The 21,146-nt window shown below is 39.8% G+C and overlaps 1 protein-coding gene, 1 long non-coding RNA gene and 1 pseudogene across 2 annotated transcripts in view; 1 reads left to right on the top strand and 2 right to left on the bottom strand.

The window, feature by feature from the left end:
- Positions 1-21,146, bottom strand: part of Kcnh8 (potassium voltage-gated channel subfamily H member 8) — a 439,763-nt gene that overhangs the window by 29,471 nt on the left and 389,146 nt on the right. The window contains 3 exon segments of the mRNA NM_145095.2: positions 1,964-2,070; positions 4,003-4,358; positions 10,498-10,536. Of these exon segments, the coding sequence (NP_659563.1) occupies positions 1,964-2,070; positions 4,003-4,358; positions 10,498-10,536 (502 nt within the window).
- Positions 4,253-19,919, top strand: LOC134480320 (uncharacterized). Its single transcript, XR_010054684.1, has 3 exons — positions 4,253-4,924; positions 16,653-16,769; positions 17,242-19,919. It is a non-coding gene; the product is annotated as an uncharacterized LOC134480320 (long non-coding RNA).
- Rps17-ps11 (ribosomal protein S17, pseudogene 11) lies at positions 11,080-20,590 on the bottom strand (annotated as a pseudogene).

Below are 21,146 nucleotides of genomic sequence, written 5' to 3'. Positions count from 1 at the left end.
CAGACACAATCATCAGCATATTATAAGTCAGTCTCTCATCTCTTTTCATTCTCATTGTCACTCCACATTGATCACTGCCACACCCACTGACCATGCCTCCATTGGAAACACTGGCTGCTGCCCCCTAAGAGCCTTTCATTCCACTCGTGTTTGAGGGGCTGATATTTTTTTGGTATGCTTCTGTCTTTTACTACACTGTGCCCGTTTTTTAGTTCTCTTTTCTAGTTTCTCCCTACTCTACTCTTCTAAATACATTTTTTTTTCAGTCCAGGATGAGAAGCAAAAATTAGAGCTTCAGGAAGGAAATGACTCGACTGATTCTTTTCTCCATGTATAAGTAGGGGGCAGTAATGCATGCCTTTGACACATTTTGCAATTAAATGAAATAACCTAGGTAAATAAAAATTGTGACAGAATTAGCCTCTCTCCGATCAGTTGTGAGTAGAATACTTGTTTGTGGAAGAAGAAAAGGCATTTCAACAGTTCAAAGTAGTCACAACAGAGACTATTTTACAGAGAAGTCTTGCAGTCCATCAACAAACCATTTCCCATCATGTAGGACAGGTCAAGGTCCTCTTATAGGAACTGGCAGTGAAGAAAGAACCCAGGAAAAGGAAGAGACAGTTGAATGCAATTAGGCAGTGGGTTTGGATTTCGTGATAAAGGCTATAGGAAGCAGACTCCAGTTTCAAGCTCTTAGGCTAAGCAACACAAATATACTCACACTGCAAAACTTTCCTCTCTCCATTCAAACTGTGTGAAGTCTGGGATACTATTTGATGGCAATGCATGCAAGTTATGAGTGTGGCCACAGACATAGTACAGAAGGTCTAGGCAAAACATCGAGATACTTAGGAGGTAGAATAAAGAAAAATTGTTGCTTCAATATTTGAGTAAGGGCTTAATGATAGGACAAGAAAAGCGGAAGCTAAGAGCCGAGTGGATGTACATGACTCTGCACTGCCTCTGGTGGGACCAGATGGAGAACCTTGCTGCTGAGAATCACTACTGGTTTTTGTGGCAAACCCAACAATTTAATAGAACTATTATTTCCTTGACCATTGACCCAACAAAGTCAAGTCAACATATGTGACTTAGTTAATGACTTAACTCTTTTGTCGCCTGCATCAAGTCTCTTCTTTTTCCCCAGAAGACAATGAATACTAGGAAGGATTGCTAATTCCAAATAATGTCCTGAATTCACTCAACAGCGAAGTCCTCTCCCTGTCGCTGGATCTGTCCATTCAGTGGTCTTTCCTGAGGCTGCTGGTTAGCAGAGCTCTCTGAGCATTTGGTCAGAAGAGGGAATGGCATGGCCAGGGTATGTTAGTCTTGCATACCAATTTTCATGTAATCATTTTGCTTTACCCATGCATTTAGCAAAGTGCAGTGTCCTGTTTTTATCAAATGAAGCTATGGTTTTCTCAGAGTTTACTTGTCATTTGTGGCCTTGATCATGTCCTTTTTGATGGATCCTTTTTGCGGATGAGCTGGCAGAGGGGGAGAGAAATCCAATTGGGCTTGAGATGGCGATATTTTTACACCATCTCCTTACAGGTTGGTGTTTCATATTCAGCAGTCTTATGTCACTTCACATTGTTTATTCTGACAGTCTGTAAGTACATAGCTACTCAGCAAATAAATGATTAAATATTACCAACATTTTCAGAGTACACAATCAACATGATATTTCTTCTCGGTGATATTGACAGGCATGTGTCTAGAAAATAGGGAAACCCTTTGATGAATTCTAGAAACTGTTCACTAGGGGTGGTAAACAGCAGGGCCTGGGGTCTGGACATAGGACAATTACAAACAATGCCCTCAGTACCTGGAGATTTCACAGACTTAAATCAAATCACTGAATGCCATGAAGAATCAGGTAGGATCAGAAAGGAACAGTACCAACAGCACACATTGGTGAGAAATGCCCTTCTCAAAGACAGAGTAGTCAGGTGCTTACCTCCAAGGGAAGGGGAAATCCTGGGCTCTGGCCTGATTTGTTCAGAGCCAAAATCAAAAGTCTGAGTTTCCTCACTGCTGTTGCCATCTTCAATTCCATCGACAATCCTGTGCCAAGTTCAGACAATTAGTTGGCTGTGCACTTACATTTATGAATTCCAGAAGTTCTATAAGATCTCTAAGATACTTTTTGTTCAATTTCCAAATTCTGGGTACTATAAAGTTATGGCAGCCCCTTGGTAACCACTTTCTGAGACGATTCTTGGCAGCGTGATCACTAGTGCTGTGTGTAATATGCACTCTGGAGTTTGAAAACACGTTTTAAGAACCGTAAGCTCTTCAAGGATTTTTATGCTTTTCACATTTAAAATTATAATATTTGGGACATATGGTATGACACAGAGTATATGCCAAAGTGAATTGAATTTAGGGTTTACTTGCTTTAAAATGTGGCAAATACAAATTTAAAGCTACATATGTGCCTCACATTTTATCTTACATTTTATTTTTGTTGGATATTGATACTATAGAAATTAGACTTAATTATTCTCAGATTTGAAAAGTATGTTAACATACACACACACAGACACACACACACACACACACACAAACACACACACAATATTACTCCCATCCAAGAAAACACGTTTTAACTTTTAACAAATGAAACATCATAGAAAAATATTCAATGACACCACTAAACAAAGCCCTAAAGCTACCTACCTGAGCATGAAAGAACATCATTTATTCAATTAATATTTTGCTGTTGTTATTCTAGGAATTGAAGCTAGGGCTTCATGTGTGCCAAGAAAGTGTGCTCCACCAAGATCCAGCTTCATCTCTAGTGTTTAAATCACTGAGGAGTTGAGCCTTTTTCCTTGGTAAATAATGTCTAATTTACTCATTGTCAAATACAAGTATATCATAAAAAATTTATACAGAAAGATAACAAAAATAAAAATGAAGGCTCCCAGTCTTTTACTGAAGCTATAACATTTTGGCAAGTGGTCCTGAAATGCTCTCCATTTGACCAAACACTCATTGGACAAGTATGTGATCTTGGCACACAGAAGTCTTTCTCTTTCAGCTCTGAAAAGTTTCTAACTAAAAGTTATTATGCTTTCTTCTCACTCAGCTTAATGAGCAATTTACAGATGTTAAAATGTCTTTTCCTCAAGCAGATAATGGACTACTGTATTAAAACAATTACTTGGTTTATAAGTAGAGAAAGAATTTGAATTCGGCTTTTTGTATTCCTTGCTATTGCTGAGGTATTGGGCAGAATATTTAAGTCTTAAGCTTTATTTTTAAACATTACAGTAAGAGATAATACAAGTGGCTTCTTGGGATTGCAAGAAGACTAAAGACATTTTTAAAGGGGAATGGGAAAATCACCTTACAAGGTGAGTGAAACCTAGGAAGCATTCATGGTATTTTTCTCGCTTGGTTACTCACCCGTTAGAGATTCTGAAGGTTCTTACCGCCTTTTTGGCACCTCGACATGAACATGATTTTTTCTTTTTACCGTCTCAATGCCTTTTATTCTAAAGTGATTTTTATTTTCAGTGCAAAATAGAGCTAGCATTACTAAAGAGAACAAAAAGGAAACCAGCCCCTGTGATTGACAGTAGCAAGCAGCCTATCATGACCACCCCACAGTCATTCATCACTTCAACCTGTTGTTCCATAAAGATACAGGCATTAAGGAGTAACCCAGAAGGCTCTTCGTCTCTTCCATTCGATTGTGAATTAAATTATAATTTGCATCATGATAAGTAGATAACTTAGTGCAAAAAAGGAAAGAGCTCATTTAAATAATAATAAGTAAAACTTTTATAGCACAAGTACACACACATCTGTGCATATACATTTCAAAAGACTGTACACACGATTTAATAAAACTGAAGTCAAGGCTGGGAAGTTATGAGACAGAAAGTCTCAGAAGACTGAATAATTCACAAGGTATATGCTAGTCTGCATGTGAGCACACACGGAAGTGTGGATTCTCACTGGAGAGACCGATACTCCGGTGACTCTTACCTCGGACTGAGCTCTGGGGTTCCAGCAGTACCCAGGCTGCAGAGCTGAACTTTCAGATTCTTCTCTTTCCGTGTGCCATGGTTAGGTGGGTCAGCTTCCTGCTTGGTTTTAGGGGAGTTGGCACTGGAGACTCTGATAGGTGAGTGGAATGGAACTGTTCCTGAGGCCAGTTGCTTTAAGCTCAAACCTAGATAGCTCTTACTGCTTCCAGTCTTTTTGCTGTGTGAAACAGAGGATCCCCTTGTGTAGATGGGAGAAAGGGAGGTGGTCTCCTCTTCCTCCACTTCCTCCTCTTCCTCATCTTCCACAATGGATGGGAGTCTCTTCTTGATGCTTCCATTCCCCTTGGGCTCTGCCTAGATCAATGGATACAACAGATTAGTACAAGTTGCCGAGACTTCCCAAGAGGCAGGACACTCCTGTCAGAGGTGGTACTGATAAAGATCAAATTCCTTAGAGGCTGGTAAACTTTTGCATGCTGCAATCTTACTATCAAGTTTTAAAGGGCTCCCAGTTTTCATGCCTGATCTCCTGGTTTTAACCCCAATCATTCCCTTGGTCTTTAACAATATCTGTGAGGAGAGCTGTGTAAAAGATGGATTGTATATACTTCACTCCCTAAATTTTACTCAGCTACACACTCATAGTCATAGATGGCATTCCCTTTGGGAATATGAACATGTTCCTTTTATTGCACAGTCTTGGGTCTCATGATTTAAAACTTCAATATCTTTAAGGGGAATGTGAACTTCAGCATTGCATGATACTTGGGAATGAAAGTGTCTTTATCTATTTCAGACCTCATGGATGGAAAAACGAAGCATCCTCAGCTTTCTTGCTTCCAGCTCCCTGTTCTTTGATGTCATTAACAAGACAGAGTGTAGGGCTTGTGGGACCTTGCTACCAGACAGGCATGAGAGTGGTAAGTTTGAATAAGCCCAAGCCCCAGGAATCTCACAGTTGAGAATGACAGGGGTGGAGCCTTTCCCCATCTGCCTCTACCTACTCTGGAATATGTAACCACAGAATCCCACTGAGGACCATAAGCACTGGGTCACATAGCATAAGCACCTGGAGTTGTCGTGTTAATAAGGTATCTACATAGTCCCCAAGTTGTCAGCCAATGAGCTTCTCTTTCTAGACATTCCTTCCTATAAAAGGTATTTAACAACTGGTTGACCCTGAATAAAGTGTAGCATTCATATCCACCATTAAATAAGACAATATGAACAGGCATTCTTTTTTTCATTTTTTTATCTTTATTAACTTGAGTATTTCTTTTTTACATTTCGATTGTTAATCCCCTTCCCAGTTTCCGGGGCCAACATCCCCCTAGCCCCTCCCCCTCCGTTCTCTATGGGTGATGAACAGGCATTCTTGTAAGGATCACCTCTTCACTAAGGATTGCAGTGGGGAAGACTTTCATCTTAGAGGTGCTACCTACAGCCCCCAAGGAAGGTCTTCTGTCCTTCGGTCCCTCAGAACTCTAAGCACTCACTCTGAATCAGAATCAGACTGGGTTCCACCCTTTCTGGGGCCCTGCCTTCTCCTTCCAGCCCAGTGTATGGATGCCCTGAGATGAAGTGTGGACCAGGGACCCCTGTTACTGACTCCCAGTGGTATGCTGGAGGTGCCTGGATACACAGGGAACCCGAAAACACAGCCTTTGTCCCAATTTCCACTGTTTCCCTTTCCAGCCCCTTGAAGGAGTACAAGGACTGTGAACTACCTCATAAGGACTCTGCCCTACCTCCTTCCAGCAGCATGCCAGTGGGGCTCCAGGTACCCCAGTGGAGAAGTGGGGAACAGAGGACAATACAGCAAACCCCTGCTCCTCTATATCCTTGAGATATAGAGGAAACACAGTCTTTCTGGAATCCATCCCAGGAACATTGTGCTCTTAACTGGGACATCCAATCTCATAGGTCAAGAAAGGGAGAATAGGAGAGAAAACAAGTAATGTAAAGTTGGAATAGCCAAGCAGGGGTGGCAGAGGCAAGGCTAGACCCTCTTGACTATTGCAAGGCTTCTTGCTTAGGGCCAGACATAATCTTTAGGCATGTTCAAGAATCATTTCAAGAAAATAAGATCCTGTGTCCCAGTTTTGTTTCCAGACCCAATTGTGTATACATACTTAACAATAATTCCTAACAAATATAATAGTAAACACTGAAAACAACTACAATTATTATTTAAGTTTCATGAGCTGCCATGGTGTTTATGTCATCAAGTACTTGCTTCGTTTGTGCATTTGGATTTGTGGCACTTATAATTATAACGAAACAACAAAGTATTGTGGTGCTTCCCAAGTGCCTTCCAGGCCATAGCCCTCATAGTTTGGCTGTTAGTCACCAAGTGGAATAAAGTATCGGTTTATTCATTTTTTGTTAATCTTAATACCTTGAAATTTTTGACTAAAATACTGTCCCCAGATTCTTCTTTCTTGATACATATAATTATTATAACCAAATGTAAAGCTATGCATTCATTATGGGAATGTCATGGTACTACTTTTTCATTTGTTTATCTTGTTTTGTGCTTTAACAAAAATTGGACCCTCATGGAATTGTACAGGATCATTGTCTACTTTTAGTGTAGAGCAGAAAAATTAGCTTGCCCCGCTAAAGACACAACAGGGCAAACTTATCAAAGAAATGAAAAACAAACTTGAGTAAATCTCTAATTAGATCTGTTTGCACTGGCACTGACAATTTCTTCATTCCTTTGTTTGAAGAAGTCTCCATTGGTTCTAATAGAATCCTCTGACTGATAACTTACAAAATCTTTGTACATCTACAAGCTCATTTAAGTCTCAGAATTCTACTTTGTCAAGGAGTCCTGGTGCCTTGAGCAAGTCTCTCACCAACTGATTCTTACAATTAAGATGACAGATATTACTTATACAAAGAACTCATTTTCCTATAAGCATAACTGTAGACAAGACCTAAAATTCTGATATTATTAGATACCTAGCCTGGCACTGGCCTCTATTCAAGATAACTAGTGTGTTATATAAGTGAGAAATGTGCCCTCTGGTCTCAGATGTTTGAACACCATATTGTCCCTGGTTCATGGCGCTATTTGAGGAAGTGGCACAGCCTTGCTGGAGGAAGTGCGTCAGTGAGGTGAACTGTGAGAATTCTCAGTCATGCCCTAGTTCTAGTTTGCTCTCCCTGTTTAGTGTTTGAGGCTGGGGGTGCGGGTCGCTTAGCTTCACACACTGACCAGCCTGTTCTCATGCCTTACTGTCACAAGGGATTCTCATCTCTCTGGAACTCTAAGCAGAAACAAAGTTTTCCTTCTGTAAGTTTCTTAGTCATGTATTAAGTTTCTTAATACAATTAGTTCCTTTGTTTGGAACTGCTATCTGGGGCACCTGCTTCCCAGCTGCTGTCTTCTTATACTGCCAGGTAGTTCTACTATGGATCTCTCCCTTTACAGAGCTACTTCATTTCCCTGACTAGCACTCTCCTGAGGTTGCATTGAGGTTTGATAGTCACATCTAAAGGAATCTCAGATTTGCTTCTTGGTACTCTGCTATAATTCAGACTCCTAAATGATTAATCAAATTGTCTCAAAGGAAGGACAAAGTCTTGTGTGATGTGCATAGTTTCATGTGTCGCTGAAGTCCTGGTCCTTACTTTCTAACTATAACCTTGGTAAGCACATCATCTTTAAGAGTCTTGGCTTCCTCAACTTCAAATTAAGAATAGAAAGAAGAGAATATTAGACATTGCATATTAGATATTAAATAATAAACACTTAATCACTTAAGAGTATTTAAACTATTGTGGACTGTCACCAGGATTTTCAATCTATAATAGAACCTTAAGTTGTTTTTTGACAGATAATTTTATCACAGCAATAGAAATGGAACTAGAAGAGGGATAAAGATGAAAATAGCATTTACATTGCTGGAGATGCAGGGTTACTCCTCCTTCTACAAGCTCCATCCTTCCTTAGCTAACAGATCGTTAGCAGTCAGTGAGCCTATTGGCAATGAGCTAGGTGGCTTTATTTATCAACGTGATGCAGTCTAGAATCATCAGAGAAAATCCTTGACTGAGGAAACACCTAAATCAGAAGTACAAGTTGGACTATCTACCTATACAGATCTCAGTGTTACGGCTGCTTCTCATATCAGTAAATTAGGTGGGGAAACACCTCTACCTTGAACCATAGCCACTCCAAGCAGTATGCCTCAAGAGGTTGAGAGCTCAGCCAGCGAACTTCCCTGCAAAGTGTGGCTAATGAGAACCTTAGCATACACAGAAGGGAAACCTTAGCTAAAATGGAGGGTAAGCAAATTCCTGGTATCCTTCTCAGCACTACAACTATAGATGCAAGTTGCCATGCTTGGCTTTGATGTGGGTTCTGGGAATCTCTTCCTTCTATACAAGTGTTTTACCCCTTGAACCATCTCCAGAGCCCTTCAGATGAAGATTTTAAAGTGTACTAGTAAAACTGATCAGTGATTCCCCTCAAAAGGCACAAGCAAGCAGATACATCCAGTCTAAGCTCTATAGAGGAAACACAAAAGAAAATGTCAACAAAGCAAATGGGGCAATCAGCAGCATAGAAGAGAAGGTTAGCAATAGGGAAGAGAAACTGAGCAAGAATCCTAAGATGCTGAAGAAAATTAAAATATCAGGAGTGGAAATCTTTTTTTAAAGATATATTTATTTTATGCATATGAGTACACTGTAAATTCAGACACACCAGAAGAGGGCATCAGATCCCATTGCAGATGGTTATGAATCACCATGTGGTTGCTGGGATTTGAACTCAGGATCTCTGGAAGAAGAGTCAGTTCTCTTAACCACTGAACCATCTCCCCAGCCCAGAAGTGGAAATCTTAATGAACTAAAAAGCAACAGCATCAAAAGCAAAAACACGCAGTGACATCATGGTTAGATTTTTGACAAAGTAAAAGTGAGACTATCAGGGTTGGAGCACAATGTGGAAAAAATACTATAATCAACCATCAGCTGGGGAAAAATGAATGAACACAACCACAACATTGAAGAATTCTGGACACAGTCAAAAGTTTAATCCCAAGGATTTGTAGTAATTAGAATAAACAAAGATAATAACTGAGCTCAGAGAGACTGTACAATGGCATGACAGTGAAAATTTCCCTCACCCAGAGAAAGAGAGACTAGAATGTTTGATGCACTTAGTACCCCAAATAACCATGACCAAAAAGGAACTTCTCTGTAGTACAGTGGAGTCAGGATGTTAGAAACACAAAGCAAGAAACAGTATTTCAGAAATAAATTCCAACTTACTTTACAAAGACAAACGCATCAGAATAACATCCATATTTTCATCTCTAACCATAAAAACCAGGAAAGATGAAATGATATATATTAAGCCATTATAAGCAAATCTAAGGCGATCCCTGATAACAAAGCCATCATTATAAAAGGTACTTAAAGGAAGAGGATAGTCATACTCAGCACAGGAAGAGAAGATTTCATGGGAAAAGAGGGGAAAAAGAGAACTGAGAAGGAATCTATAATGTTTAAATGTATATCAGAAAAAATGTACAGGGTATGGAAATACAGAGATGGGGAAGAGAGAGAGAGAGAGAGAGAGAGAGAGAGAGAGAGAGAGAGAGAGAGAGAGAGGTGTTAAATATTGATGCAACGTGTGGATATAGAAGGGTAACATCTGTTTGCATTTTTAATGTCATTTGGGTCAGCAAAGTACTCCTCTTGCAAACTCTGGTAAAAAAAATTCAGAGGTTCCTTATTTTTTCCCATATCATGCTTTAATGGTGTTCACCAATAGGAAGCCGTCTGTATGGCTGATGTGACAGGGACAGGTGGGACACACAAGCGAAGTAAACAGATCAGATCAGATTTGCTCATGTTTTAAACGACTCCAAGAAGTAGATTCACTTTTTACTGTGGCATCACCACAGTCACAGCACAAGCAGTTGGCATTAAGAAATAATTAAGATCATGGGGGAAAATGATGAAATGCAGCCAAGAAGACAATCAAGCAAAAAGTTAGAATTTTGAAGTGATAAAGAGAGTGGCAACCTTTAGCCAGAGGAACCAAAGTCAAACAAAAGACCAAATTTAATAAAATTAGAAATAATTCAAATGAAATCTGAAGGGATTGATAACACATTCTTTGGAAATGTTATTATTAAATTCCTAGGCAATATGTTCTTCCAAGTTATAAACAATATAAGCAAGAAATGAGGCTTGAAGAGTTATCTTTGCCTCCCTACAAAAAATCCCCAGGGCAGACTCACTGGTTAATTCTCTCAAACCTTTAAGGAAGATGTGACGACATTCTTTAAAATGCTCCATGAAAAGGAAAGAGAAAGCATACCACCCAGATCATCCTATGAAGCCACTATTCTTATGATAACAGAAGATGATACGAAGAAAACAGGCAAGAGTGTGGTTAACCTCTAGATCAGTCTTGGCAACATAGCAAAGCAAAAACAAAAATAAGAATATAAGACAATGCTAGCCATACCTGTGGGACTGTAGATTTGTTCGATAATCTTGATATTACCTGAAAGAACAAACAGAATGTTTAGCACTTTAGACCTTTTCAATGGACCACACATTTCAAGAAGTGATGTTTTTGTGGGGAAGAGAAAAGGTCTTCTAACAGATGTTTCTAAAGGATTCTACCCTCTAGGACCTCTGCTGATCATTGTGTATTCACATCAGGAAGGGAAAGTCAATAGTTTATCACAGGACATAATATTGAAATCCACACCTCATACAATATCAAGTTGAAGTTCACCATGAGACACAACATTAAGTTGACTGTATCCCATTGGACACAACTGGTGGGGGTCAACTTTTATCACAGTGAGCTGCTATCCTTCTGTCTTGGTGCTTCACTGGTTCCCTTGAGTTTGCTCTCTTCCTGTTGGTCTTTCCTTATCTCAGGCAGAGTTCTCTTGCTTTCTTTTAGCTCTGTGAAAGCTGTTATCTGTAAAATCCCCTTTGATTTGATTTTACTATTGTCCATCAATCTTCCTTCTTGCTTGACTGCTGGCAAAAGACTAGAGGCCTCTTCTGTCCCCTCTGTCTCACTCAAGTCTTCTTGCTGGGAAAACATCCTAGGGATCACAGTCCTGGACTACTGAATTTGTTTTCTTTAAGGAGCTGGCTTCTAGGAGTTTTACCATGTTCCAGTATGGGCAACATAAATTGGACTTGTGTGCTTTTTTTGTTGTTGGTAGTTATTTTTTCTTTTTCTTTCTCCTTCTTTTGTGGGAGTCCCAAGGGTTGAAAAGTTGTGGACCTGGGATGATTGGGAAGTGTGATCAGGCTTCATTATGGGAAATTCTCAAATAATTAATAGAAGTATGTTAGAAAAAAAAAGATTCTATTACTCACAAAAAATGCTAATAAAATTGAAATATGCTATTGACCACAAGAAAGATTTCAATCTTAGACATGCAAAGATATATCATATAATTACTTATGATCCCAGAATGTAGAAGGTATGTAAAATATTTATTTTATATGATTTATTAAAGAAGTCTGGAGATTTTGACATATCTTTAAAACATGCTCTGATATTAACCACATTCTTATTTTAAAAAGAACTAATTACAACTTCTTATACTTTTATGTGGTAATAGAAGCCATAAATTAGCATAATTTTATTCACATGCACAAATACACTTGAAAATCATTCACATGGTGGGCCAGAAGTGTTTGGTAAATCTGTCTCCCATTCATCATTTTCCCCCTGAGATGATTAGGAAAGAAGATCTGTCATTATTTATGCACATGTGGTATCATTATTGCTGTGCAAATACATGTTTCATCAATGTTTAATTTTATGAAAGCAGTCAGCTCATTCTGCATCTGTTTAGTTGCCTAAATATGCATTAATCAGAAGCATTTTAGACATAAGTTTGCAATAATTCCCCAAACAGTGACAAATAAGACAGCTGAATAATTAAAAATGTGAAAAACAAGACAAAATTATGGTGCTCTTGATATTGTGGGAGACATGAAAATGTGCTTCAAAGATCCTATTAGTTACAGCTTGATCTAGAGAACAAACAATGATATCCAGAAGGTTTTAGTATCCCCTCGTTAGACATGTCTGGTGAAAGATGAGAGAGAGGGTGGCTTACAGTCGTGGGATGTGGGTGGACACCCAACTCCCAGTATCTTGACCTAAGATCAATATGAATCTGAGTCTCAGGTAGATTTCCTTTGTTAGTATGTTGCAGGCATCCCTGTGTCTATAAGTCACCATTGGATCTCACTGGAAGATACGTTATTATGTAGGAGGTCTGGGTCAGGTTTGAGAACACAAGTTTGTAATGCATTTCCGGGTGCTCCTGGTGCTGCTGACCATGGGCAAATTTGATGGCAAAATATCACAGCTAGTGTTATGATCATTGTCATTCTTTGTCTGTTAGTTAAGAGTTCAGCAATTGACTATCACCTCGACAAGTCAGGAGTTAGGCTTGTTTGTTCTCATTGTGACCACATGAGGTAGGTACTTTAAAATCTCCCTGTTGCTAAGTAGGAAAGAAAACACTAGGCAATATGAGGTCTTTCTTAAAGTTGTCGCAAGGCAGCAACTGATTAGCAGGTTAGGTGGTACAGGGGCAAACACATTACATACATACATACATAATACATACATACATACATATGTGTGTATATATATACTTAGTAATTTTCTACCACTGATAGACTCTTTGAATAAATTTGTTTACATATGACATTAATGTTTGAAAGAGTACCATGTTAAATTCATTCTGGTAACCCTTCATGCCTATCTAGCCTGCTGAAACTCAGCAATTTGTAGCTAAACTTGGCTCTACAACTTCTACTACAATGGATTCCACCCATACTTGGTAAGAGACTACCTTGAGAATATGTCTTTAACAAATCAAACTCCACCATGCTAACTTGAGAGGATGAATCTCTTTCAGTTAGTAGTGGGTGGGGTACAACAACCCAGTCTTAAGGATCTGAATAAAGTCCACCAATATAAGAGGGCCGCAGGAGGCCTCATCTGTAGCTGAAGAGCTAGCTGTTGGCTCCTGATGGTTTCTGGGTGAAGGAGAGTCAGTTTTCTTCAGAGGAATATGTAGTCCCTCCATAAGTTGCCTATGCTTCTGTGGATGATCCCATACTTGTGTGCACATGGGCAGCACTGATTTGACTCAGTGGTTATATACTTAAAAGACAACCAAGAAGACGTGAAGTTGGGAGAGGGAAAAGGTGGTGGGAGATTCAGGAAGAATTGCAAAGGAGAAAATGAGGGTGGATATGCTGAGAATACACTGTATGCAAGCATAAAATTCTCAAAGAAGAAATAATAAATTTAAAGGAAAGAAACCACAGAGCCAGAGCAATTCCTCAGTTTTAGAGATAAGCTAACTGAAGTTCAGGCAGGGGAAATAACTTGCCTATGTCATCCATTAAGTTAATAGCACACTGTTAGAAAGGTTTCTGCTAGAAACCTTGTATACTGGTTAGTTTCATCAACTTGACTCAAACTAGAGCCATCTGCAAAGACAGAACTTCAATTGAAAAAAATAACTCCATCTGACTGGCCATTAGGTAAGTCTCTGGTGTATTTTCTTGATTAATAACTGAAGGGAAGGGCCCAGGTCACTGGTAGGTGATGCCATCTCAGAGTCCATGAGTGTATAAGAATGGTAACAAAGCAGTAAAATGAAAAGCAAGCCAGTAAGCCTGTTCCTCTATGGTCTGTTTCAGTTTGTGCCTCTTGGTTTCTGCCTTTAGCTGCTGTCTGGCTTCCCTTGATGGGCTACTATGTGATAGTATAATTCACATAATAATTCACATATAAGCTGATTTTGGTCATGGGTTTTATTATAGCAATTGAAAGCAAACTAAGACAACTAGCTTCCAGACTCATAGTTCCCATTCATAGAGCCAGAACTTTCCTTGTATTTCATCCAGTATGAAATGAGTTTACTGGGCAGAAAGACTAAATGCTATGCATGGCATTAAAGGATTTGATGGTTGTTATAAAGCAGGTTCCTTATCTCCCACATAAAATATATGGTACAAGGTTACTCAATACTGCTTTAACTTTTAGGAGGGTTTAGATCTTTCTAGAATTCTGAGTGCTTAGTCATTTACTCCCCAGAGAAAAATGTAAATTCAATCTCAGGATGAAAAAATATTATTGACACCATGTCCTTTCTCCAGGGGACTGAAAGGTTTGTGGAACTTGAAGTTCTTCCTACAATAGATTTTACATCTTCTAGAAAACAGGCAGTTTTCTAGCTATCATTAATGGGTATTCAGACAAGCAGAAAACAAACAACAAAGAAACAAACAAACGAGAGTTGTAGAGGTTGGGACTGTGAAAATGTCACACATCAGATATGAAGAATGGAGGTCAGCTTTTATTTAGATTCATCCCCAGCTCCAGGATGAAGGATTCTCTTGGGACGTCCTTGTAGCCCTACTTCCCCAATCAACAGTGCAGCTTCTCACTTCTTTCCAGGCTCATGCCCTATATCCATAATATTCATCAGTAGGTCCCCATAGCAACCTCCTCCTTTCCAGTTTCTCTGTACCCTGATTGTCTGGGAACCAGTTCAAGCAGCTAGCAGCCCTTTTGGGTACTGGTGGTTAAGTCCTCTTGACCCACTCCCTATACCACCTGTCTGAATATTTGATCCAGACAGCAAACACAGAGTCATCATTTTGGCCTGCCTGGCAGACCATCTTGAGACTTGTCTCAAGCATCATACCACTGTCTTCACTGGAGAGACCCCCCAGTCTTCTCATTGAGTGTCTCAGAGAGGAAACTTCAAACACCTCCTATCTGACCTGAAATCAGCAAGGATAGGCTGACAGAAATACAGAGCTAAGCTCCTCCTCGACACAGGTGGATCGGAAACTGATACCAAACAACAAGTTCACTCTAGATGCTTAAGTTCTAGCACAAGAATAAAAGAAATATGAAAACCCAAGACAATAGGTATCTTAATCCTGGAGTAATTTTCTCCAACAAGAACTACCAAGATGAATCTGGAGACAGAATGATGAATAAACATTTGAATAAACTTGAAAAGGACAGGAAAAATAACCTCTCTAATTAAAGTTCAAGAAAACACAAACCAAGGACTGAATAAAGCAATGAGAGTGAGTCAGGGCTTGAAAAGTGAATTCAGCAAAGGGCCTGGAACGATAACTAAACATGGAAATGAAATATTCTTCAACCCAATACAGTGACTCAGAAGGAAGAGTCATCAGCAGACTAGGTCACACAGAAGACAGAGTATCAGGACAGGAAGAAGAACTGACCACCCAATTAAAGAAAATAATACTTTTAGGGGACTGAAAGATGGTTCACCAGTAATGAATCCATATTTATGCCAATCCACATAATTTAACTCAGCAGAAATATCTGCTAGGGTTGAAGGAGAAAGAAAAACTTTCTATGATATAAACAGGTTAAAGAAATCCATGTCCACCAAAACTATCACTATAGAAAACACTAGAAGGAAAAGTAAGAAGTGAAGAATAAGATAATTAAGAGGCTACAGAAAGTCAATATGATAACTAATCACTAACTCCATATGTGGACCATAGCATTGAATCTTCAGATTTGAGTGTGTAGCTTGGAATGCCTGAAGAACCAGGAAAGTAGAAATGTTCATACTTGACACAGGCTGTTTAACTCATATGCCCTAAAGTTCTCCAACTTTTTTGGGGTATAGTTTTATGCACTGTATATTCAGATGCTGAATTATATGCCCAGATATCTGGTTGTAGTTCAGACAACAGCATGGCACAATCAATCATCTCTGATACCTATATTATGTAAAAAATGTTTTAGATCACCTCTGATTGATTAATAAAAGGGCTGGTCAGCCAGTTAGCTGGGCAATAGATGTAAGGTAGGACTCTCAATCCCAGTACCGGGGTCCCAAAGAGAACCAGAGAGTAAGAAGGACCATGAGGAGTAAAAAGTGTGGAAACACCATGTAGATGGACCAGGAGGATTTGCCATGACAACCAGGAGGACACACACACACACACACACACACACACACACACACACACACACACACACACCAAGAGCCAAGGCAAGACTCAGAGGCAGGTAAAGGACCATTTCACTGGGTAGCAGATAATCAGGTTAGAATAGATCAGAATCTGACCAACTATTAGTGCCTGCAGCTTGCTAATGAAAACACCATGTTTCTGTGTTTTTCCTCTGGAGCTAAAATGAGCTTGAGAGTATGTAGAAATTCCCTGTATTGATTTGAGAGCAAAGGCAGGTGTAGGAAACCCACCAGAATGACATTTACACAACTCCTCCATTGTTAGAATTTTCATGGACAGAGAAAATATGAACAAAATATACATGTATGGGCATCTCACAATAAAACTCATCATTTTGAATGCTAACTCAAAAATTATTACAAAAAATTTCTTCAGATCTTTTCCTAAGAAAGGGTTCTTTCTGGTTTCCTTCCTCTATTTCCCTCATCCACAGTTTAGTGCATCCCCTGAATTCTGACAGATGGTAACAGGGCAGGATTTGTCGAGGACAAACTTGTCATGGAAAGTTGACGCTTTCATTTTTAAAGGTGGTCTGTGAAGTTTATCAGGAGTACTGAGGCACTGTTAGAAACCTCTCCTTACTTTCAGATTCCATCATGAAGCTGAACTATCAAGGACTTGACTACTTTAAAGGGAAGGAAACACATCTTCATGGGACCGTCAGGTGGACCACTCATTCTCTACAGCCGTCAGTTGCCAAGGATGGTAGGACTTTACCTGCATTGTTTCTGTGGTACACAGACCACAATTTATAAGCCAATGTTTGGATCTGCTCATGTGCTCTCAGTCCTGCAATCTTAGAGACACCAGCATGGGCTACCTGGGAAATTTTCTACAGCTAAATGAGAAATGAGATGTGGTCTGCTCTACTTTTTGCTTAACAAAGTTCCTCATTTAGCAAAACAATAATTCCATAGTTTATCATCTTCACATTATAGCAATGTAAACAATTTTTGGTGGTGTTTTGGACAAGAATATAAATGAAGCAGACACACACACACACACACACACACACACACACACACACACACACAAGCACCCCATAACTCAATGTTGTTACAATACACATTAGTAAAAGAATAGCTGACTGTCATATAATAGAGCCGCATAGCCAATTGAGGAGTAGATGTTTGATTTCTGATCCACTTTTCTCTCTTGTTTTTGTTTGTGTTTTCAGGCTTGTTTGAAAATATGGCATAACGGATTAAACAGCTCCACATGGTGTTTTGAAATTCATTCCAACTGTAGGCTGAGTGACCTGGAGGTTAGAGAGATGGCCAAATTCCAGAAGCTTCAGCATTTCCTTGGTGTCACAATCTACCTCAATCATCTCCTGATCTAGGGCTGAGACCTCAGGAACATAATTATTTCTCCTCTCTCTCTTCTTCCTGCAACTTGATAGAGATACCTCTCACAGGACTTTTCTGAATCCGCCTCCTCAGATGCGTGACGTAGCAGGCTATCAAAGGATTTCCGAAGGATTTTGCTGGGGATGATGGCAATCTTCTCGCACATGCACTTGGTGTGGAAGTCATTACCCAGGCATGTGCAGTACTTTTCTATGATGACCTGGGCCGCCTTCTTCACAGTCTTGGTGTGAACATGGCCCATGTTGTTGGGTCTTGGTAAAAGAGGAAACAGGAAGCACCCTCCCTGAGAGACTTAAGTGGGGTGTAAACACACAGTAAAGTGACATCAGTGGAAACCCTTCATTTAGACAGTGGAAACTCTGTGAGGCCCTTCTGTTCACTGCCTCCCTCTGCCCACAATGTTCAGCATTCCTGTCACAGGTGACAGAGAGATGATGTCCAGTTCTCTTGCAGAGAGAGAGAGAGAGAGAGAGAGAGAGAGAGAGAGAGAGAGAGAGAGAGAGAGAGAGAGAAGCATCTGTACTCTTGTACTCTGTAGGCTTGCTGCGCATCACATTGGCTTCCTCATTCACAAAAGATTCTCACGTAGAATTGAAATTGGAAAAATGGTCCTTGCAGTGTTGCATTTGTGAAGCATACTGTCTGTATCAAGAGCAGATCATGCCCACAAGTATCAATTATATTTTACTGATATGTCAACTATAAACTAAATTTTGGTTAATGTGTGGAATGGGGCATTATGGCATTTTACATCATCAACTGAGCTAGGTCACAGTTACCTTAGCATTAATTTGGGCTTCTTCAACTTGAAATAAATACAAGAGCCCTTCACAAATCAGCCATATTCTTCTTACATGCAGGTTCCCACCAAATCACCCTTCTGGACAAAGGGTTGGTATTCAACACCGAAGAGCAATGGTTGTCTGCATAATACCAAATGGAGGCTTTCATATAACAAAATGACTTCACTTTGTAATGTTATTTGTCTCAACTCTATTATATTTATTTCCCACTTAAAAATGAAGACAGACGTTGGGCATTATAGCACATGCCTTAAATCCCAGAAATCATGAAGTAGAGGCAGGTGGATACCTGGTCTACATAGTTCTAAGACATCCAGAGCTACAAAATGAGACTTTGCATCAAAAAGAAAAGAAAAAAGAAAAATGAAAATAAGGAAGAAAATCAAAGAAAAGAAAGAAAGACAGGTTTAAATGTCCATAGACACACAACATTAGTTAGACCTTGAAACTAGGCACAAATTAATTCAAGCATGCATATTTCTAAATTCAACTGTAAGAAATATAATGTTTCAGTCTAAACGGCTCCGAAAAAAAAAGAAAAAAAAGTCATTCTTTATACTTATTTAAAAGCTTGGGAAAAGAGGACGGTTTTAGAAAGAAAGTGTTATAAAAATTGTGGTTCATGTCATTATCGAATGAAGAATAGAAACACACAGTTACATTAAATAATTTGGTAGAAATTACTCAGGAATGATCCATGGGTTTTAAAGATTTCAAGCTTGAGAAGCTGATTCTCAAATCTCTGATTTGAGAGATAAGCAGCTTGAGTCATCTAACGAAAAATGTACCACTTAAAATAACTGTTCAACTGACTCCCTCGCCCCCAGAGAACGGCTTCTGATCAGGCTACAGTGGTCCCTGGTTAGTCGGTATAGTCAGACCCTCTCATGGTAAGGAAGCCCCAGAGCAGGGTTCATAAGGCATTCAGGATACCCTCTGAGAATTTACCTTCGGAGCCAATCAGTTAAACAAGAGCCTGGTCTGATGTGAGAAATCTATACACTCACCTCCCAGTGGTTCTCTCAATATTAATATAGAACGGAAAGCAGAGTGTGCCGCCCAGGAAGCCAATTACACAGTGAACGGGAGAGCTGTACCATTCTGTGTGTCGAAGACTGTTGGAGTCGGCAGATTGAAAGGGGGCTCTTGCTTATTTGGATTAAATGGTAGATGTCACTTAGCCACAAAGAAGTTGTCATAGAAGGTAACTGGCATGCTCTACATGACGAATGCATATGTATGTTTGCTTTAAACAATTCCCGGAACTGTGAGCCTGAAGAAGTTCCTTTACACTTTCCCCAGAGACCCAGTGGTTCCTGGGACAGGAACCCTCATGGTTAGCATGATGTAAAGCTCTTAAGGGAAGCGTTGTTCTATTCCGGGTGATGACACACATATATGATTTGGAAAATAATTATTGGCTAATTACATCTTGGTTAAAATGCGTGAGAAAGTTTTCAATAAGATTATAAGACAATGAAATTTAGGATGAACCATACCTGCTGTGGTATTTATACTTTCCCACTGGGCCTTAACGATGGAAGTTGCTAGACTAAAATAATTATATCATAAAATACACCTGACACATTTTTAATTTTCGCCCAGGGTCTCTTTCCCAATAATATCTCCACTTATACCACTTTCTTTATGGGAGAAAATAAAATTCGTCTTCCAGTTCTTCACTCATTTTCTATTTCTTTTCTTAAGCAATATTATATTTTGATCCCGAGATTTAATCGGAAGTATGACAGTGCCTTCATCTCTTAAAATAAGTAGTGACGAATCCAAGGATGAGAATTGTGTGAAGAAGCCCCTTTCCTGAATTCCATGATACACACAACTTAGACTGATACATGAGAATTGTGAGGTTTGGTTTGAACTTTCAATCTGATGCAGCCGAGAAGAGACTGTCTGTGAAAGATTGTCTAGATGAGACTGGCCTGTGGTGGTGTCAGGAGAAAGCTAGCTGAGCACTAAGCATACACACATTCATTTTCACTCTGCTTCTGACTGTGGATCTGACTGAACAGTGGCTTCAAGTTCCTATACTCTTGATTTCCCCACAGTGATGTACAGTAGCACGGAATTCTGAGAGAAAATAAACCATTTCTCCCATAAGACCTCTGCCATAGAAAATGGAAAGGACACCAAGAGAGGAACCTAATCACAAAGTCCCATTCCCAAAGAAATGGAGAATCACATGGACACCCAAAAGAGTATGCCTCCTCTTATAAATGTGGAGGACAGATGGGTAAGGGTATTGTGAATGGGTATACCATTTGCAGTGGGTCATTCTTAAAATGGCCGAATTCAATGATGTATAGACTTCTGCACAGTGATTGCTGTTTTATATGTGTGTGTGTGTGTGTGTGTGTGTGTGTGTGTGTGTGCGTTGTTCTTTTTTTTTTTATTAACTTGAGTATTTCTTATATACATTTCAAGTGTTATTCCCTTTCCCGGTTTCCGGGTAAACATCCCCCTCCCCCCTCCCCTTCCTTATGGGTGTTCCCCTCCCAACCCTCCCCCCATTGCCGCCCTCCCCCCATAGTCTAGTTCACTGGGGGTTCAGTCTTAGCAGGACCCAGGGCTTCCCCTTCCACTGGTGCTCTTACTAGGATATTCATTGCTACCTATGAGGTCAGAGTCCAGGGTCAGTCGATGTATAGTCTTTAGGTAGTGGCTTAGTCCCTGGAAGCTCTGGTTGCTTGGCATTGTTGTTCATAAGGGGTCTCGAGCCCCTTCAAGCTCTTCCAGTTCTTTCTCTGATTCCTTCAACGGGGGTCCTATTCTCAGTTCAGTGGTTTGCTGCTGGCATTCGCCTCTGTATTTGCTGTATTCTGGCTGTGTCTCTCAGGAGCGATCTACATCCGGCTCCTGTCGGTCTGCACTTCTTTGCTTCATCCATCTTG

This window comes from Rattus norvegicus, chromosome 9 (assembly GCF_036323735.1).
Source record: "Rattus norvegicus strain BN/NHsdMcwi chromosome 9, GRCr8, whole genome shotgun sequence".
NCBI lineage: Eukaryota > Metazoa > Chordata > Mammalia > Rodentia > Muridae > Rattus > Rattus norvegicus.
Note: the sequence above shows the minus strand (reverse complement) of the source record. Positions and strands in the feature narration are given on the sequence as shown.